The 19931-nt window shown below is 40.0% G+C and overlaps 2 protein-coding genes across 2 annotated transcripts in view; both read right to left on the reverse strand.

The window, feature by feature from the left end:
- The window catches only part of LOC136426928 (fibrillin-2-like), a 29859-nt gene extending 27045 nt beyond the window's left edge, over nucleotides 1-2814 (reverse strand). The window contains exons 1-3 of the mRNA XM_066415647.1: nucleotides 2551-2814; nucleotides 1730-1873; nucleotides 705-808 (exon numbers count right to left, since the gene is read on the reverse strand). Of these exons, the coding sequence (XP_066271744.1) occupies nucleotides 705-808; nucleotides 1730-1873; nucleotides 2551-2632 (330 nt within the window). The 5' untranslated portion in view covers nucleotides 2633-2814. The remainder of the gene's footprint in view (nucleotides 1-704; nucleotides 809-1729; nucleotides 1874-2550) is intronic.
- A 717-nt stretch (nucleotides 2815-3531) lies between these two features.
- Nucleotides 3532-18284, reverse strand: LOC136427989 (uncharacterized). Its single transcript, XM_066417225.1, has 9 exons — nucleotides 18089-18284; nucleotides 15478-15627; nucleotides 14415-14579; nucleotides 13345-13668; nucleotides 12894-12947; nucleotides 11163-11490; nucleotides 10192-10313; nucleotides 9640-9819; nucleotides 3532-4924 (listed from the first exon to the last, which is right to left on the reverse strand). The coding sequence occupies exons 1-9, from the start codon at nucleotides 18168-18170 to the stop codon at nucleotides 4767-4769; spliced, it is 1563 nt and encodes a 520-aa protein (XP_066273322.1). The 5' UTR covers nucleotides 18171-18284; the 3' UTR covers nucleotides 3532-4766.
- Nucleotides 18285-19931: the final 1647 nt, after the last annotated feature.

Raw genomic sequence — 19931 nt, forward strand, 5'->3', positions numbered from 1 at the left:
TAAGCAACTCCATATTGAATTACAACATGGCCTTGAGTACCTTTTGAGGGTGACTACAATGACAAAGACCATCTATTCTTACAACAATTGTTAGGGTATCTCAAGAGTGCCGTCATCCTCTTACTGGGGACAAGGTCAACGCATTAACGGTCACGGAAACTTAAACGACATCAATCGTTCCTTTAATCATTTATTATCCTGCCAACTTCTTTGTCCAAGTTCACCTGGACTTGTCACGAAAGGAAATTAATTTTATATGAAGGCGACTTCTATATTCTATAAAGAGCGAGAATAAACGTGTATGTTAATCGAACAACACTATCGTTGTTGAATATAATCGAAAAATATCGTTTTTTGGTGTCATAGAAAATTAAGATCAAACATTTACTTGAACTTGGCATTTCAAGAGCAATGGAAAATATAAAAATATCATATATGAATAAAACTGTCCGTCAGTTATTGACTATTATTAGAAATTGTCATCAACATCTAAGATCATACAAACATTTACATGGATAGGGCTTTTTAAAGACAGATAACAACATATATGTTATAATTGATTAAATAACACGGTCTATCGTCGTTGAATATGATTAGCAACTGCTGTGTTCTAATTACATAAACATGTAAGATCATATAAACATTAAGATGCATCAAATGATAAAGTGTTTTAAAAATGATTTTGTTAATGTAATGACGCTCACCACATGACCACCATCTTCCCAGACGCATCCTGAGTCATCGCCGTCGCCCGTGATCTTAACACACCTCATGCCCAGGAGAGCTGGGGTGTTTCTGGGGACGATTTCTAGTGAAAAGCACACAACAAGAAAGTTTTGATACAATGAACATACAAGATGACTAACCCCCTTTCATCTAAACGGCAATCTCTGAGGTGAGCGACCAAAATTGGATTGGTGTGACCCTTGGTTTTATGATTGGAATATGATGCACGATGTAAAAGTATGACGTAAAAAAATCAACAAAACACACAAACTTCAAAAGCTTATACCTATAGCTCTTAGTTTATAAAATTCGTTGAGCGATTCGTATAATTTTCAACGCTCGACGGTCGCTTAGCGGTCGTAGTCAGCGGTGGAAAGGGGTACGCTGTTAGCTACCGGTTTTCATAGAAATATCATTTTACATAAAAATTAGTTTACATACATTAGTCTGAAAACTAGGTGAGATGCGTATTGTGCAAAGGACTTGGGACTTGTCACGAAGATAAGATGATATAATAATGGATAAAGTTTGCATCATTGAAAGAAGACACTCTCAGCTACTAGCTGATTTTCAGATTTTCAAGATGCCAACCTGGACATTAGACTTTTAGGCTTTATCTACTCACACAGGGAAGGATTCCTGCTCGTTTCAAGAATTGTGGTGGGCTCTTTAACGTGCCCGGGGCGTGGGTCTCCTGAGACACGGGACCTCCCGCTTTTGCGTCCCATCCAAGATGACATCTCTAATCAAAGCTGGGCACTCATTTAATTTTTACGTAAGTCGAGTGAGAAAATTGGTTTATAGTGCCTTTTCTAAGGGCACAACACTGGGGGCCGTACCCAGAATCTTTAGAGTCAACAAAGCTATCAGTAGCCACATGCCATCCCTTGAATGGTTTTGATATAAACAATATTCGTTATTGACACTTCAAATTTAAAGTACAGTGACGTTAATCTACAGTAATGCGAAATAAATGATTGTATGCGTCTTAAACGCTACTTACGGTCAATGAAGGCTTGTTCTTGAGAAGACCCGAGACTAGCCACGCCCGTCCCTATTCCCTGGCAATACTGGAGAGCACGTTTCCATGTTCCCTTGTCGGCTTGGCTGAACCAATACTGTCTTCCTCCGAAAGAATGCCATCCCGCTATGTAAGAAGAACATTCAAAGATAAACCTTAACGTTGAAGGTGCATGCTATTGAATGGTTAGCCCCAGTTAAAATTCTTAATTATTTTCTATTTCAAAACTAGGTTACAATCGTCGCAGTTGTAATAGAAGTTTGTGTTATTTGATAACACCTCGAAGATGTTTAATAAAAAAGAGCAACTTCTATATTCTGTATATCATTTACCCAACACTTAAATGCAGATAATCTATTTGCTACCTTTTCATTTACATTCCCATTTTGGCATTAGATCTATGAAAAGCAAGATCGACAACTCACTCTTTTCAAACAATGAAAAATACTACACTTTCCAAGTTTACTTTTTGCAAAGAAGTATGTTTATATTTTATTCCAACCATATCCTTTGTTCAAGAATAATGCAGATTGTATTTTTTCTGTTTGAACGGCAAAATTACTATTTGTATACGCGTCAATTTAAATGATAAGGTATGCAATTATACTTTCACAGATAATAACTTCAAGTTTGATGTTACGGATAATGGGTTAGGCGGTAAAGATACGGTTATTTTCAGGAGAAAAGTTGTAATGTAGGAGTTTAGGAATAAATTTACCAAATACAATGCAGTGCACTTTAATACAATACAAAACAGTACAGTATGAAATTACCAAACATGATAAAAAGTTACCCTATCTTACCTTGTGCAGTACCGAGTTTTAATACCGCCAACATCAGCAAAAACGGTACAAATCGACCAGCTCTTTCCTCCCAAATGTTCATGTAGATAGCGGTCGACGATCGCGACTGACTTAAAGAAATCCCTTAATATACTAAACTAGAAATTTCGAAATTGGAAGAAACACTAAACTAAGAAAGACGCCTCTCGACTTAGTTGTAAGACTACATTTCTGAGGAGCTACGTTTGAGTATCGTCGTAAGTTTGTGACTGGCAGGCATTGAAGGACAGGTAAGGATGCTCCTTGAAGTTAGGTTGTGACCTTTAAAGGTATCAATATTTTACAAAATTGTACATTAACAACTAGTTAAATAATGATAAACCAGGGGCAACATGACAATGACCAGGGTATTTGTCAAGGGAGTTGCTTAAGTGCTCTTTTCAATGACAGAATGAAGATGACACTGGCCATTGTATGATATATCATGCATTCAAAAGCAGTGAAGTTATATAGTGTATGCCAGTGGAGGAATAGTTGGCATTTCTATTGGCCGAAAGTTGCTGAGTAACTTTTAAAATCTTCTTCAGCCAGTAAAAATGTTAGAAGGCAATTATTTCTTTCCGATCTCCACGCATTATAAATGCATACAAATGGAGGATATCAGGTAATCTTTCCCAAAATAAGATTTAGAAGCTTTTGATATTGAAAAAATTGTCATCGTAAATCAACACTTTTAATAAAAAAATGGAGGTTTTAGGACAACCCTTCACCTCTTTCTTACAATTGTGCAGAATGTGTACTTTGTATGTATCCATGAGCCTTGATGTATCCATGCAACTTACATGTAATGTATCCATGCAACTTACATGTAATGTATCCATGCAACTTAATGTATTTATGAACCTCAATGTATTTATGAACCTAGCTGTATCTATGAACCTGAATGTATCCATGGCAATGGAAAAAGGACATTTCTTGCTTTCAGCACATTTATTTCTGTCCTTGAAACATGTTTCACACAACATCAAAATGATATCACAACCGGTATAATACACTTGTAGCAAAATTTACAATACCTAATACAACTACGAAGTTACTCATCGTGCTGTACAATCAAAGTATTTTACTTTTGCAACTTTCCAATATATCAATATCGTTATTCGTCTAAATCAATATGCTCATTGTAAAAATGTAGGTGACGTTTGTACAAAATTTGCTCCATACATTTGGTTTAGTTTCGTTCAAAACATCTCCTTACGAAATAGCGAATTATATCTTGTTTTACACAATGAAGTGCCTAGTGCAAACCATTCAACCTGCTTGTATCACCTCCACGAACACAGGACCTCTATTGTATGTTCCTTCCAAAAGGCACGTGCAGCCCCAACCGAGATGTCATGTTCCAGGATTTGACCTAGGGTATTCTATAGTTAGCAAATAATCAAAACCGGGAGCTCAACTGTGAGACTGCTACCAGTTGAGCTACAGGGACATCCCAATTTTGTGGATATTGCCGTAGCTGAAATGGAACAGATTTATCACTAGCCAGTCTCATATATAGGTCAATGATTCCAGTATAAATCTCCTTGGCCGACAAGGGATATTCGGCTTTCATTTGAAAGAATCGAAACAGCCTCCTGAATACAAAATACTGAGTCAAAAGACCTAGGGATCGATCTGGTGAATGGACATCTAAATGCCCCCAAGACTCTTTCAATTGTTTTTTTTTCCTTTTTCCAGTTTTGAATGATACCATTTTGTGTCATTAGGCCACAGCATGTTAATTCTATAGATCACATCTCCTTCAGACTCCAAATTTATTGCAAGAGAGGGAATAAACACGATGTGTGAAAACAGAAAACAATATTTTTTTCAAAAATAGACAGCATAGATATTGTAACAAGAACCTAGGCGACAAATCATAGTATTTCAGCCAACTTTGTTAGTGTTAGATGTACATGGATGCCGGTATTGAAACCTTCACTATCATTGTTTCCAACACACACACACCAAAATATGACGTCTACTTATGATGTATTAAAGCTAACGTTACCTCTCGTAATATTTACAAAACATAAATATGAATCGATTTGTACATAGATATTATTATAGGGCCTTCAGCTATGAGAGCGCTTTGCGCGATAATTGTTATAGTCAAAGAATGATACATCACAACGTTGGCACGTGCAAAAGCTTAATAATTGGTTTCTTTTCACTTCAAAGGGAAGACTACTCCATCATACTAGTCTGTAGATGAAAGGATCGATCCGCTGGCATCGCGAGGCACACGCGTTCCCACAGCACGCACAGATAAGACAAGAGGCAGACGCCGCCAGGGGCAGTAATAGGAAACCCATCCACACGATACCGGGGTCTTCTTTCAGTACAAACACTCCTGGAATGTAAAGTAGCAGATAAACGTGACAGTTAGACAATGCCAAGCAACACGTACACATTATAATTAGTTCATATACAAAACAAAAAAATATCAACAATGTACTTTGCAAGATCTAAGGTAAGCTTGCGCAATTGTATCGACAGACTTACACCCCTCACATCTTTTCACAGGAGACTGCGACATCCAAGCAATCGTTATGTTTTGTTGTTACCTTCGCAAAGATGGTTCCGTTTTCGGTACCGTTTGTATCGATGTGTGTGTTTGTGTATTTGTGAGTTGTTTTTTTTACCCCTCTAAACTTGTTACGTTTTTACCCCTTTAAACTATGCAGCGGAATTTCTGGTTTCGATATCTTGTTTGTTTTTTAAAATCAAGAGTCACACAAATCCGATTTTGATCGTTCAACGCTCGCTCACCGATCGACGTTTAATCTAAAGAAGAACACTTAGACAGCGAGTCGTTTTTCTTTCATCTTCTTTTTCATTATTAGCATCAGTGTTTCTAAGGTTTTTAGCAATACAGTACTTAACTAGAAAGGCAACATTTGCGAGCAAATACAGCATGTTTAGCCATACTCCTCGCCATGCCAAATAACAATGGACCATTCTAAAATACTTCCACTAAAAAAATGGATCGCCGCAGTCCAAAATTGAGTCTAAAAACAATTAGTCTCTCCATAATACTGGAGATGTGTATCTTTGTTCAAAAAAGAGTGAACAAAGCCATGTAAGCACATGTCCTATGCATTCCAATACCACATTTGGTATGAATACTACAAATGTAGCACACCTGCGCCAGAAATGCAAGATAACTTAATCAACACAATTGGCCAATCAGGTGGTTGCAAGGGTCACAGGCAGGCCAGGTGCGGTTGGGGTCACTGACCTTTAGTTCATATATGAGGAAAATACCCAACGTTCTCCCCAAAATACCCTGCAAAATCGTATTTTGAAGTGATGTATGCCAAAAGTACGAATGGGGTTCTTTGACTATTAGTTCAATGTACCCCCATAGCAAATTTCAGGTCATTTGGATGTATTTCCAGAGCACAGGAGGCCAAAATGTACGTTTTGGTCAGAAAAACCTCAATAAAATCACTTTCAAGGTCAATATAAAAAAAATGAAATAAAAACGGCTGGGGGTATTTGCCAACACTACCTTTGTACCAAATTTCAGGTCATTTGGTCAAAATATGACAGAGATGAATCGATTTGAAGATTTGTCAGGAGAAGAAGAAGGAGGAGGAGAAGAAACCTGTCAGTGAGTAAAAACAATATGTTGAGCCATACTAGGTATGGCTAAACATAAATATAGCATGCTCTCTTGTGCCCGAAAAAGGGACTTACCATTGACTGTAACGGCGGTGAGGGCTATTCTCGTGTGTTTGTTCTTGGGATACGGTTTTGCGTGAAGTCCGTTGTGTAGACAACCTTCTGATATTTTCCGACTGTGAGCTTTTTTCGCAGCCAATATGTTATTTTCTTTCGAGGAAACTATCCTGTCGTCCGTGGGAGATGACATATTTGGTAACACTGCAATACAATATAACACAAACGCATACATAAACAAATTATGAATATACTAACTACAAAGAACAAGACGTACACAATAGACATTCCTGTGATTTGAAAATGATAAAAAATGCTATATGTGCAACATATAAATTCACACTTTAACAAAAAAGCACAACCTATATTTGAATAGAAATTCGTAAGCTAAAATATTAAATGTTATCAGTACAGAAGAACGGATATTAGTTGACAATAAGCAGATTAGCCATCATACAAACATATTGAAACATCTTAATCTTAGTATCTTAATCTTAAAAGACGTCCCTGTCAAGCACTGATCTTCCAGCTTGTTGAAAACAGCTGCAGACTACCAAATACGATTTCACTTAGCTTCTGTTTTCTTTTAGATGATATTTTTCTCCACACACTATCATTATCACTAAGACGTCGGAACCGAAGACTGGCAATTTTCTTCTTCAAAGACCATCATAACGGAAGTATAAAAATGAAATCATTGGCAAATTTTTACTTACCTAGAACATAGATGAGAAAAATAGCCATCACACACCCTGCTAGCGTTCTCTTCATGCTATATACCAGTCTTTGTTGTCATTTTCTAGAAGGAAGGTACGAGCGACAAAGCGTTCCCACTGAGGCTTAGCTCTACGTGAATAGCTTACTGATCTCCAGTAATCAAAGATGATCATTCCTGTTGCTACAAAGGGGGTCGGACAAATGACGGTTACGGGGAATTCTTGTCATTCTTCATAGGATTTCATGGTCGTTAAATTTTCCATTTCAGCGCATATAATTACCAGCCGAGCCTTTCTTTAAGCTGCTTTACTCTTGATTATATCTTTAAATCAAGTGGGATTGTACGTAGGCATTGATAAATGCTGTTTTGATAAGACGTGTACGACATATAAGACAAATCTACGTACAATATGTGTGAATAATAGATGGGATAATCATCATGCTGTAAGATAGAGAATAGGACATCGCACTTAAGATCGGATGAAAAGATAATTTTGCATGGTGTGATTCCCTTCAGCATGATACAGTAGCTGTCTCACGTTTATTAACGAATATCTATTTTTCCTTATCAGAAATTACATTCAATACATCATTAGCTCCTGACTGTCTCGTGTATTCTGAAAAAAATGTGATTGGTAATGATTGTCTAACTATCGACGCTTTTGAACTGTTCACTATTACCGTAACACATGAAAATGTTGTCACCTATCCGTACGTATCTATAAGCTGTTGATGTGTCTTTTGAATTGTTCTTTTGATAGTTACGTTCGTGCATAAAAATAATTCTTTAGGTACCATTAGGTACCAGATACGAGGAGACATACTCTATTCTCTGTCATACAAAGTGCTTGTCCAATTGAGCATTGGCATACATTGTACCTTGATATCTCTTAAATTTCGAATCTTTTAACCATTTCTGCAGCACCCTAAAATCCCGTTCTTCCGCAGATAATTTGACGCATGATCTTAGAAGAAGATTGCCGACATATTAATGCTATACCATCACAATGCGGATGATATGTGTCTTGCTGAGATGTCCTTGTGAATCGGCTGGCATAAGCTTCACAAAAACACTATTGTAAAGAAGGCACGAGTTTAGAAGTAAAATGGAAAGGAATATTGAAACACTTTCCAATTTGTAAATTTTACCTCCTGGAAATTTACAAAGTGAATCTTTGAAAACATTGCACGTAAATATTATCATACGGTAACTCTTCAGAGTGCAATATTAGCATGCTATTTTATGGTATCATTCCCTAATACCATCTAACGACGCAAAGAACAAACAAACGACACAAAGACTTATTACATGTTTACCATTTAATAAAACATCGCACTGTGCGGTGAAGTGGATATAAACACAGTCACTCTATGTTTATTCAAAATTGCAACAACAGAATACACAGTGAAGCGACAGCCTTCAAGCCTGTGTTGATCGTGAGGGCATTTCAATACAATGATAGACAGTACGTAAGGTGCATCAATCGTTATAAACTCTTAACCTTGCTGCATAGCCATTCTGAAAAGGGCGTTGTCTTTTGCTGTATTTTGATTGACTTACAATTTGCTGACAGACCATATAAGGAAAAACACGATAATCCATCTATACTAGTCTTTATTACGTCATCCACTGTGCACTATAGAACTAAGAATACATGGACATTGTGAAAGTCTGACTTACAAATATATGCGGTTATGGGCAATGCCAGTACTATTCTACTTTGCAGTTAAACACCCTCTCACTGGATCCGCGGCACGCTGGCGGCGTCGCTGCGACCGATCGAATTGAGAAAAAACGAATCTAAGCTTTGTGTGTTTCGTTGTCTTTTTGGTCATACTTGTACGTTTTGAATGATATTCCCATTATAAAATAAAGGGTAAAACAAATCCTGTTTGGGACGCAGTGACGCCGCCAGCGTGCCGCGGGTCCACTGAGAGGGTCTTTACAATTTGCTGTGTGGAATAAGTATTACATACATAATTGAGTCCCACCATAGTAGGTTTCTTTCAGTCGCTTTTCAGTAGCGTACCTTGAAAGATGTAAATCAGTACGATGCCATGAACGTTTCACTGCATGATATCCGTATGTTTTTTTCTTAATTATTTTACATCAGAATTACTGTCATTGCACATAACATAGTGAGTCTCCATTCAATTTTGAACCACCGCAGACTAGAAAAATGACTCACAGAAGAAGCAGTTGACGATCGGGGCGCATGGGGTCGCTCTTGAGTGGACGTGTCATCGTTCCCAGCGTCGGGCTCCTGACTTTGTGGTGCGACCAGCGTATCTGTGTTTCACAATCATGATAAAAAAGCATATTAAACCCCATCCTAAAATGACTAAGATACAATCTTGCATTCTACATCAAACAATAAATTTATGCGCAAGGATAGTTATAATGTATAAAGGTGATGACATCAAGCTAACGTTAAGTTCTATGTTTTAGTATATTTTACAAAATTGTCAGATCTTCGGACTGTACAATGGATTTTTACTTTTTCGATTGCTCTCTCCCTATTCAAGTTTTGTTTCGATGGCCATCCCCACGAAGATTATTTTTTCAATGGCTGTCCCCCTGGCCGAAAACGTTTAATGTCCCTTCCAGGCCCAGGGCATCAACCCTCGAGCTTCCCCGCTTAATACATGTATTGTACAATCCCTTACCTGGCATGGTGAGCAACGTTGTGGTGTTGCTGATCTTGAGCGGGGTTGGCGAGGTCGCTCTCGGTGAAGAATGCCGATACCCGCATGTCGCAGAATGTCGGGCGGCAGAGGATGGCAGATCGGACGTCGGGGTGCCTTCCTCAAGCCGAGCTGTAACTGTCCGTGAGTTTCTGAAGTTTTCTGTTGAAAAAGAGGAAAACGAAACGTTAAAAGGTGTTAATTTTCATTCTTAATTAGTAGCTTCCCACCCTTACTTCGTTGACTTCAAGTGCTATGGAATATTTCTAACCATGCTGACAATTACAAACTGTATATTGCATGTCAAAATTTCTTTTGAAGTATTGCATAGTGTACTAGGTTTTCATTTAATCCGCATTTGCGATGCATTTCAATATCGCAAGGAGGCGTTGCTACCTGGAGCTACCGTTAGCTACCAGGTGACCATGTCTACTTTTTGAGTAACGTCAGGGCTTTAAATCTGGATATAACACGATGCAAACAAGCTGACATATTAGCGTCGTGATGTGTTAGAGTAACACTATGAGTCTGTACCTCCACAGTCGTTGACCACGTGAAGCATCTCTCTCAGAACCTTGGAACAGCGCTGATGACGTCGGCCCCGCCCGCGGCACTCGCAAGGTACGGTGGCAAGCATGTTACCACACGGATTCCGCCTAGAATAGGTGCAACATCATTGATGAAGGTTAGACATCCGTCCAGGTAATAAGATACGCCAAAAAATTATACTCAAGCAAATGGGTGAAATTGTGAAGCAGTCAGACGTTTCAGACAGCATCCGCGCTGTTTTTCGTGATTGACAAAAGGGAAGAACTTGTACAAAACCTGGTTATCCATTTCTTCCCTTTAGTTACGGACAAAAGACAGCGGATGACTATTTCAAAATTTTATCCAGTTCCTTGAGTAACTATTTTGGCGTAGATGTAATCTACTGACATAATTCCGCCACTCTGAAAAGATACGTCAAAACAGATCTCCAACCCAACATCCCATAGTACCATGCACTCCTGTATATCTTAACTATGCCGGGGTAATGCTTCACTGGATGTCGTAGAGTTTTCAAGCAGGTTGTGACAGAACCAACCGCCGAAAAGGATTTAAGACAGACTACAATTACATGATAAGCATTAGTATGATTAGGTAGATGTATAGTCCACTGTCAACAAAGGCCCCCACAACTAATTTCAGTATAAAAGTAGACAATCAATCTCCCGCTAAAAAATGCCCTTTCTGAGTAAAAAAAATCAGGAAATTTTAGTATCATATTAAAAGCAAAGATGTCATATTGATATTAATGTATCTAGAGCGCAAAGACCCTGAAAAAAAAAAAAACCAAAACACCATCATCCGGTTGAGTGGTACGTAAACACCTCCATTAGTGGTCAGCCTAAAATCTGTCGCTGTCACTATGATTGAATCAAGAATGTAAACACCGATTGCTATTAATGGAAAAGCGCAACGTTCTGTAGACCAGGTGAGGGGATTCTAAATGGTTAAACACTCACCGACAGTGTTGACCATTCTTGCACCGACGATGCAACTCCAAACAGTCGGGCACTTGAGTGGATGGCCGCGCACAAACCGGTAGGAGGCCGTTCTTCAGAGAGACGCAGTCCTTGTCGTGCTCCTCACATCTGCACTCCACGAGAGGCTGGCTCAAGTTTAATGGCGCGTACTTGAAAAGGTCCCGGATGGACCCGATGCATGCCGGTCGGTCGCATGTTCCGGTGATCTCGTCCGGTTCGCACGTGTTGATGTAATGGGCGAGGGACGTCCGGCATTCGTAGTTGGCGTTACAGCGGTCAAAGGCATCGAAGCAGCTGCTAGTCTGGCCTATCATAGAGATAGAACAGATCAATAGGCGTTATTTCCTGCCTATTGCGTTTTTTTGTAGTGTTTTGACTGTTTATGGCCGTTCATTGTAGAAAATGAAAGATGAATTTGAGATCAATGTTTTCTCTCTCACAATTTTTAGGGTTTGCGCCTTGTTGTATGAACATACAAAATAAGTGACTACACTTTGGAAAAAAATCGGAATCTTCGATTTAATTTGAAACTTGTCTTTGTGTTGGAGCGTAGATTTTTAGCTCTGAAGATATTTCTAGAAACTTGCAGTGCTAAAATGATCCTTTTACTCCATTGGGTAAAACATGCTGCATTAGAGGAACAAGGTAGGAGATAAAAATGGAATGATGAAAAGTATGATGCAGAAGGAATGAAAAATATATTGAAATTTTGAGACATCAAAAACGCACTGTTCTTCATGGAAGATTGTTGGATGGTGAATTATTGTGTGCATGGATGGAATGAAGTTTGGTACATGGTAACGTGAAGTTTTGATGAACTTTTCACAAATTATACCTCTCTTTGTTCTACCGCTTTCACTTGTAGTTGATCTAGTAGGTTCTGAAATACCAAACCCAACAGGGGTGTTGTTACATTAGAATGATTATTTCCTAGATTGCAAAATGTGCTTATCACAATGCATTTCCGCAGTGTGATTGAAAAAGTCTAACAACTGACATCCTCCCATGCTGATGAAAATTGAAGACGATGCTGTTTCTTCTGTACTCATGGTATTATTAATCAAATAATCCGTCTCATCCATTTTTCATAGCAGCGACATAAACAAAAAGTACGTAAGGCGATGCACACAACATATAACCATGGCCACTTAAAGCTTAAAAGTAACTGTTAAATACAAGACACCACTGACATACACACGGATACATATATGTATATATATATATATACATGGCAAGAGACATGATAACGCGGTTACATTTTCCGTAAGCCGTCGTACGATTTAGATGACGTAGACTTTTCAAGCAAACTGTGACAAAACCAATTACAAAAAAAAATGAATGATAGCATTTTTCAAATCAAAATACTCTTTGTAGTTTAGCTGACTTTTCTGATACATGCACGACTATCCCAAGAATGACATCAGTTTGCGATCATGCGACGATCGTGTAACGAATATGACCAGGCCTCATGCTTGGGTCACATTTCCAATCCGGCGCCCGACTGGGCAGTCTTTGGGAACGTTAAGTTTGATATAAAAGACAACGAAAAGCAGAAAACGTACCAAAAATTATCTACGAGCATAGCTTTTGCATATTTATTGATATACACTTTGATTTCTCGTTTCCGCAAACAGCCCGGCCGGGTCCCGGCTGGGAAATGTGACCCCAGCATAAACATGGCATATGAGCGTGTCGTGCGTAGGTGCTTACCCATGTCCTGCAAAACCTCCCTTGGCTCTGGAGGGTAATCAAAGATGTCTTGATCTAGAGTTGCAAATTGCAAAGGGTTTAGTAAGCTCTTTTACACTGCCAAGTACGCATGCGCGGCGACAGGAATTGTGGGTGATGTCAAAGGTGAAGGCCACTTGTTTGTTAACAGCTCTCATCTTGACCATTGTCTCTATTTTTATAACAATGTCCAGGATTTGTTTACGTCTCATGTGCTTTTCGCCTTTGACATACTCCATGTCGCAGCGCATGCCTACTCCGAAGTGTGAAAGCGCTTACAACAAAACATCAGTCGTTGGTTTGCATACCATTTGAAATATCACATTACTATTTCCAAGAAAACATACATGATAACACACTAGGTAAGTTATATACATATAGTCCTTAATGTACCACTTAAAACTTTTGGAATGGCTACTTTTGGTAAACTTACGTCTACAAGGATCTCGATGTATTCTAGACAGGATTCGGCGACATTTTCTTTCTCCCGGCATGCCCTTGGGACAGATGCAATGACCCAGGCTGGTGATCCTCAGCCTGTCACGTGACTCTCTGCACCTGTCCATCATGGCGGCGGTACACTGGTGTCTAGTTGTCGGACAGGTCGCTCGGAAGTTGACGTAAACCACGTTGCAGTACGTTGAATTCCTGCACCCGGCTTTAGCTTCGTTGCAGCTAACGGGCCTAGGTGGCAGTGTGACATGGTAGTGCCTGGTGTTGTCCCTGACGCCGTCTTCCTTGCCTATGCAAGAAATTCCTGCAGTGTGAGCATATAGGATACAAGATAGGCGGCGCTTCATCCGAAACAAAACAAACAGTACGTAGTCACTGGGTGTTGGCAAACCTTTCTAATCAACCTACCTTTGTCTGACAATCAAAATGTCCCTATTAGTAAGCTGCCTGCTGACTTTTTGCTTTCGGTTTCCCCCGTGTATTGTTTAGTCATTGAAAACATAATGCGAAATAACTTGCTCAACGGTAAGTTACGAAATGCAGTTCAAGAATATTAAAATCTGTCATTGCTCAGTCAAGTAACACCGCTTGTCTCAAACTGAAAACATTCACATATCCTTAATAAGAATAACATTATTTATCATGGCTAATGCTAAGATCTCCCATTGAAAAAGGGGCCCTGCCAGGTTGTATGTTACGGGCTGTTTTCCCCTTTCAGACGTAGCCCCTACGTGACCCGTTAGGCAACATGTGCCTATCGGGCTATTTTAAGCACAGCCGGGCCCCGAGATAACTCTAACTCGGGGTTAAAATCAACACGGAACCCGGTAACAAATAGACGTCGAAAGCTGATCGTGAGAACACCCTGATGAGCCGTCCTGCCCACCCCGGGTTCCAGCAGTTCACCGGGACAAATTTGTGGATTCGGGGCCCGGCTGGGGCTGCACATCCTACTGGCACCGACGCAAATGCAACCGTAGTGTAACAGACGGAACGTGTTTCTACTCTGTTACTTCTGCCTATTGCTAATGGTATTTTGAAAACAATTACCTTCTTTCTCATTGCAGGGATGGTGGAACAGTCTGTGTTCTGTCTGCATACAGTGGTTCCGATGGTTCTTGTCGATGTTCTCACAATCGCACTTGTCCATGTAACGCTGTAAGGCTACGTAAGCATCTCGGCATTGGGTTGCTCTGTCTTCCACACAGACCGTGTCTAAAAGAGATTGAAACTGAATTATCATCGGTCCTCCTCTTACATGGTGTAGCAAGTGAAGTTTACTCTCCAGAACGCCTTGCCGTTCATTGGCATTGCAGAGAGGAGTTATCAGGAGTTACAAACTGAAGTTATCTCGAACATTTTAGCCCGCTGAAGAGCTATTCTTCCACCGGTCGTTACAGCTACAGAAAAGACAAGTGCTATATACAATACTTTCAGGGGGGTTCCTAGCTGTTTTCGACAAACACAATGAACAGTAGACTACGGCTTATCGTCCCGTCACAAGGACTGCGACCCAGCCCAGTAGCGGGTCAACAACAGTCGGGATTCGAACTCGCTTATTAGGTCAGAACAGGATCGCTAACCACTTGACTACACATGCTACAAAAAGTTTAACATCAAGACAAGAAATCAAATTGACTAGGAAGCAGAAAGGGCAAACGACAGAGGGTAAGACTAACGGAGAATTGATGGCGTTTCAGCACCACAGGCAGCTGCAAAATAACATGGAATCGAATATATTACACTTCCGTGAAATGTTATTATTTTTGCACATTGCTTGATTTACTTATCATTGTGAATGTCCTGCTGATTCGATCTAATTCATTTTTTTTTTCATGTTGGATCTCCTAAGGCAACGGAGATGCATATAGCAGGAAATTGACAACAGGAAATGAGATAACCTACTCAAGGACCTTTTATGAAACATGAGTCCCCGAACACTAATAGTCTATGGAAACCAACCACTCTATTTCATTAAAACATGTACGGGCACACAAGCAACCAAACAATCACACCAATACCAAACCTCCACACACAGAGAGGTATTAAGATTGACAAAATCAAAATTTGGTTTAAAGAAACGTCGTCTCTTAATAGTTCAGAAGCACCCTACCTGACTGACGGCAACTTTTATAGTAGTAGTGCAACACCAGGCGACACTGCTCCATGGACTCACACTTCTCTACAGCCTTTAGACAGTCGACACCTCGTGGTCCTTCTTCTGTCGAGGAAGCCAGCGTCACGGCTACTGCATTGAGCAGTGCTAGAACGACAGAACGAGACATTTCGAAACCGTTTGAGACTGTTTGAAACTGTTTCCTCGTGGATATGTTGTGAGAAGTGACGGGGGCCTTCTACCAAATCCTCGGACTCAATGAAAGGACCCATTAGAAGTATCAACTGTGTACAATGGCTCCTGGTGGCGTCTTTACAGAAGACGAAAACAAAGTCTAAACGTAACTCAATAGTTTCTTCCCTGCACCCTTTTATCATTAGGATAACGTGCCATGATCCCCAACCGTTGTTGGAGTTCTTAGTGTCCCAGATTTCAAGCTTACTATCCACGTGCGCACCATTCACATAGCTTCACGGGATTACGGTCAGAGTAGACGCAGTCAATTCTGAAGGACAATTCTTCTTGTCAAAACGGAAATCTCATTTCCTGCGGAGATGGCTAAAGGCAATTTCTAAAAGAAGGAAACAAGCAATTGTGTAAATGTGATATGGCGTTTGGTATAAGGCATCGAAGGAAGTGGTCGTGTGAGCACAGTCTTTTATTTTTAATTTCTGTTTGATATAGATTGGATTGCCTTTTGCGGTTTTGTTGGATAGAACGGATACTGTAACAAAGTAAAGAGGAAGTGTGTAATCCTTGGTTCTTCAAAATATAACGTATGCATTTATATATAAAGAAAGAAAGAAAGTATGCGCAGGGGAAGTAACTTCACCTACGAATAACTTGAGTGCACAACAATTGTACACGGTACAATGTATGGCAACGACTATCAAACATAGTACGAAATACAAATACAATAAGGGCTAGCATAAGTCTTTGATGCAGTGTTACAATTGAGTGGGGCCAATCATGAGTTTCGGGGTGTCCCTGTGGTGTAGTGGCCTGCGCCTTTGTCACTCACCACATCTGGTTCCAATTACTTGGATCAGAAGGCCCAGGTTCAAGCCCCGGGTAGGACATCTCTGGACAAGAGGCGCATTGAGTCATACCAAAGACTTTATGAAAATGGTACATACTTGTGAAACAGTATGGAAGTTAAACACACTTCACTGCCAGTGGACTAGCCCCCTGCTACAGTGATTGCACAACAGCGTGGCCCAGGGCTATGAAACGGAGATGGGCACCGCCCTATACATCAATAATGGTGTGGGAGGATTTTAACTAATCATGAGTTTCGGTAATTTCTTTTTTTAGATTTAATGACAAATCAGTGTGGGGGGGTCGTCGCATCTAAAGATATATTCAAATCTGTCTGAAGCATCGAGTCTCTTAAAATCTGTTGTATTTGATCCATCTATCTATCTATCTATCTATCTATCTATCTATCTATCTATCTATCTATCTATCTATCTATCTATCTATCTATCTATCTATCTATCTATCTATCTATCTATCTATCTATCTATCTATCTATCTATCTAGAACATTCTAGGTCGTAGCGTGATCGCAGCTAGGTCGCCGTTCACAATGGAATGGGGGAAAATATTGGGTTAATTATGTAGCAATACTGCAGCAGGCCAGAAACAGATGCTTGCCTGCGTGAAAGGAGTGAACACACTCGTGTGTTTTTTTCGCAGCTGTAAAAGGCCTGAAAAGAGGTTTTAATACATAACTTTTCAACGACGGAATAATTAAATAGAAGTTCGTCTTATCCTAATGTTAGCAAGAATATGACCACAAATCGTTCTCACGTTTATCTTAGAGAGAACATTCTTCTGACATTGAAGGAAGTCACATGATACATTCAGATGGGATTCTATTGACGTGAAAAGTAAAATATATATTCATATCTGAACGGTTTTCTCTGGGTTTCAAATGATATGAGACTCACATAAGATCACTTTATCCTTCCACACAATATATACTAACATTCTGTTTGCTAGTTTGCCGAAACAAGAGGTCATGTCATACCTTCAAATCGCCTGACGATGTTATGCCCTTGGAAAAACCACATAACACGACTACTTTCCTCACTCTAACTTGGTATAGAAATGGGTACCTGACTTCATTTGGTGAGGTAAGAGACGGTGGAAGGAGGGTGATGCACTTCGCCTTCTAACATCTTGCCCTAGACACAGTAGATATCAGCCTACTGCCTCTACGGTCCATCAAAGGCGATGGGCCTACCCTTTTTCCTTCACCCTTTAGTTTTCCGAACTACATATACATGTATGTAACTCTTTATTCTAAGCCATAATGCGCATGAAGGTTATATTGTTGCACGTACTTCCATATTGGATAATAAGAGAAATTATGGTACATTTTTGTGTGGCCTTGTGTAAAGTAATAGATCAATGTCTACTACATACATGCACATTGAAACTGACTGGATATAGACATAGATACATGGCTGATGTTTAAAGTCTGGATTTGAAGCAGCTACAATAGCTTCTAATGTTTCTAATAATGGTACCAATTGAACACCTAGGGTGAACATTGCAGCATCACATAGAAGAAACAAAGAACACATTATGTGCCATGTACTCACCTAGTCCAAGTAGTGACACAAGAAGGGCATTCATCGCTAAACCGGACCAAACAGCCCTCTCCTCGCTAAAAACATGCTTCATTCTGCGAGCCTTTGTGGCCTAGTCAACGGCCTACGGCTGTAATTGTACGTCTCATGCATACAAATATTTGCTTACGTAGGCAGACCAATTTCCGCACAGGCGTAGGACGGTACGTTCCGCGCGAGTGTCCCAGGGATATTTTTCTAATTCTTCTAGTGCCGTTCCCATGTTTATAAAAGGCGATATATGATCTCGAAGGAAGCTGTTACTTTACACCGCTAGTACTTTGAATCTACTTCAAACAATTCATGCACTTAGGTCCCACGTCTATTTGAAGCTAAGCCCATATGCAGTAATCTTAATAGGAGACTGTATGTTCTATTCAACTGCAGGATAACTGAATTATCACAGAAAGGTCACGTTGTACTTGTATAAAAACACAAAGAAAACCAACCGAAATCTATTTACTCCTCCTTTAACAACCATATACAACTACTTGCTATATTTTATATTTTGCAATAGAGATTGGGCCTTATTGTGGCAATTAATATTAGTAAAACCGACTGTTTATCGAACGCTGCCTTATAAGATTGAAGACAAAACGTGATCAAAATGTATTTCGTGATGCATTTATCGAAGGCATAAGAATTGACGATGTTTGGGAGGGACAGTAATGCATTCTCAAAAGAGTTCTTCCTGTTTTTTTGCTCTTTTTTTGCACTTCATCTCTCGATGCCTCCTCGTTGACACGCTGTTCAAACAAATAGCAGATGAGACCCTTTTTTGTGGTTTCCGCTTATTTTTACTGACCATCCGGGGTTTCACGTGAAGAAGGTTGATACAGAACTTCAGACTTATTTGCTTTCCATTAAGTACTCCAGTCGTGTTGCCTCCTTGGGAGAAACAGGCGTCGCGCGGAATAAAGAAGGTCCACAATTCCAGGCCTCGGCTATTGAAGTCCTAGGCGCCAGACTGATGAGTTTCCTGTCGACACGGGCGCACAAAACCTTGTTGTCGAGCCGACTTGACACTGTTGGGGAAACTTAAACGTGTTGGGGGCTTCTGAGTCACTCTCTGGTCACCTCGATATTCATAGAGATAGAATAGTAATACCCCCATTCCACTAGGACGGCGCTCTCGCCGCGCGATCTTTGCGACATAAAATTCATGCAGAGCTGACAAGGAATAACATGAATAAAAGAAACGAATATTTTGTGCATGCATTTTGTTTTCGTTTCAGCTATACTTTTACATTTTTGCATGATATTCCAATCATTAAATCAAGGATAAGACAAATCCGATTTAGGTCGCAGCGAAAGCGCAGCTCGATCGCAGTGTAATGAACTCGGGCCTTACAGATTATTCTGGGGACCACATGCCAGGACCGCATCTCAAATGCTAAACTGCGGAATAAAAATAGAGTGAAGCAAAACATCGGTCCATACAAAGACCTCCTAACCACCGTAAAGACAACAAAACTGAAGTGGCATGACCACGTGTTACGTTCTTCAGGGCTAGCCAAGACTACCATGTACGGAACCGTCCAGTCGCCCAGGGAGGAAGAAGGAGGGGCAGGCAAGGGAAAGGATAGGAGGGTAATATTGCAGAATGGCACTAAATAAAGCACTAAGAAAAGCAGAAACCCGAGAAGGGAGGAGAAAACTGGTTGCCAGGCCTTCTGTGGTGCCACAACGGTAACAAAGTTGAACTAAGGGAAACATGAGATGAGATGAGAGAAAGGTAGTCCCATAGCCTTTACGGTATTGCACTTATCCACTGTATATCTTGAGCACGGTATTGGAAGGCGGAGGCCATACCTCT

The sequence above is a fragment of the Branchiostoma lanceolatum genome, chromosome 2 (assembly GCF_035083965.1).
Source record: "Branchiostoma lanceolatum isolate klBraLanc5 chromosome 2, klBraLanc5.hap2, whole genome shotgun sequence".
In the NCBI taxonomy this organism is placed as follows: domain Eukaryota; kingdom Metazoa; phylum Chordata; class Leptocardii; order Amphioxiformes; family Branchiostomatidae; genus Branchiostoma; species Branchiostoma lanceolatum.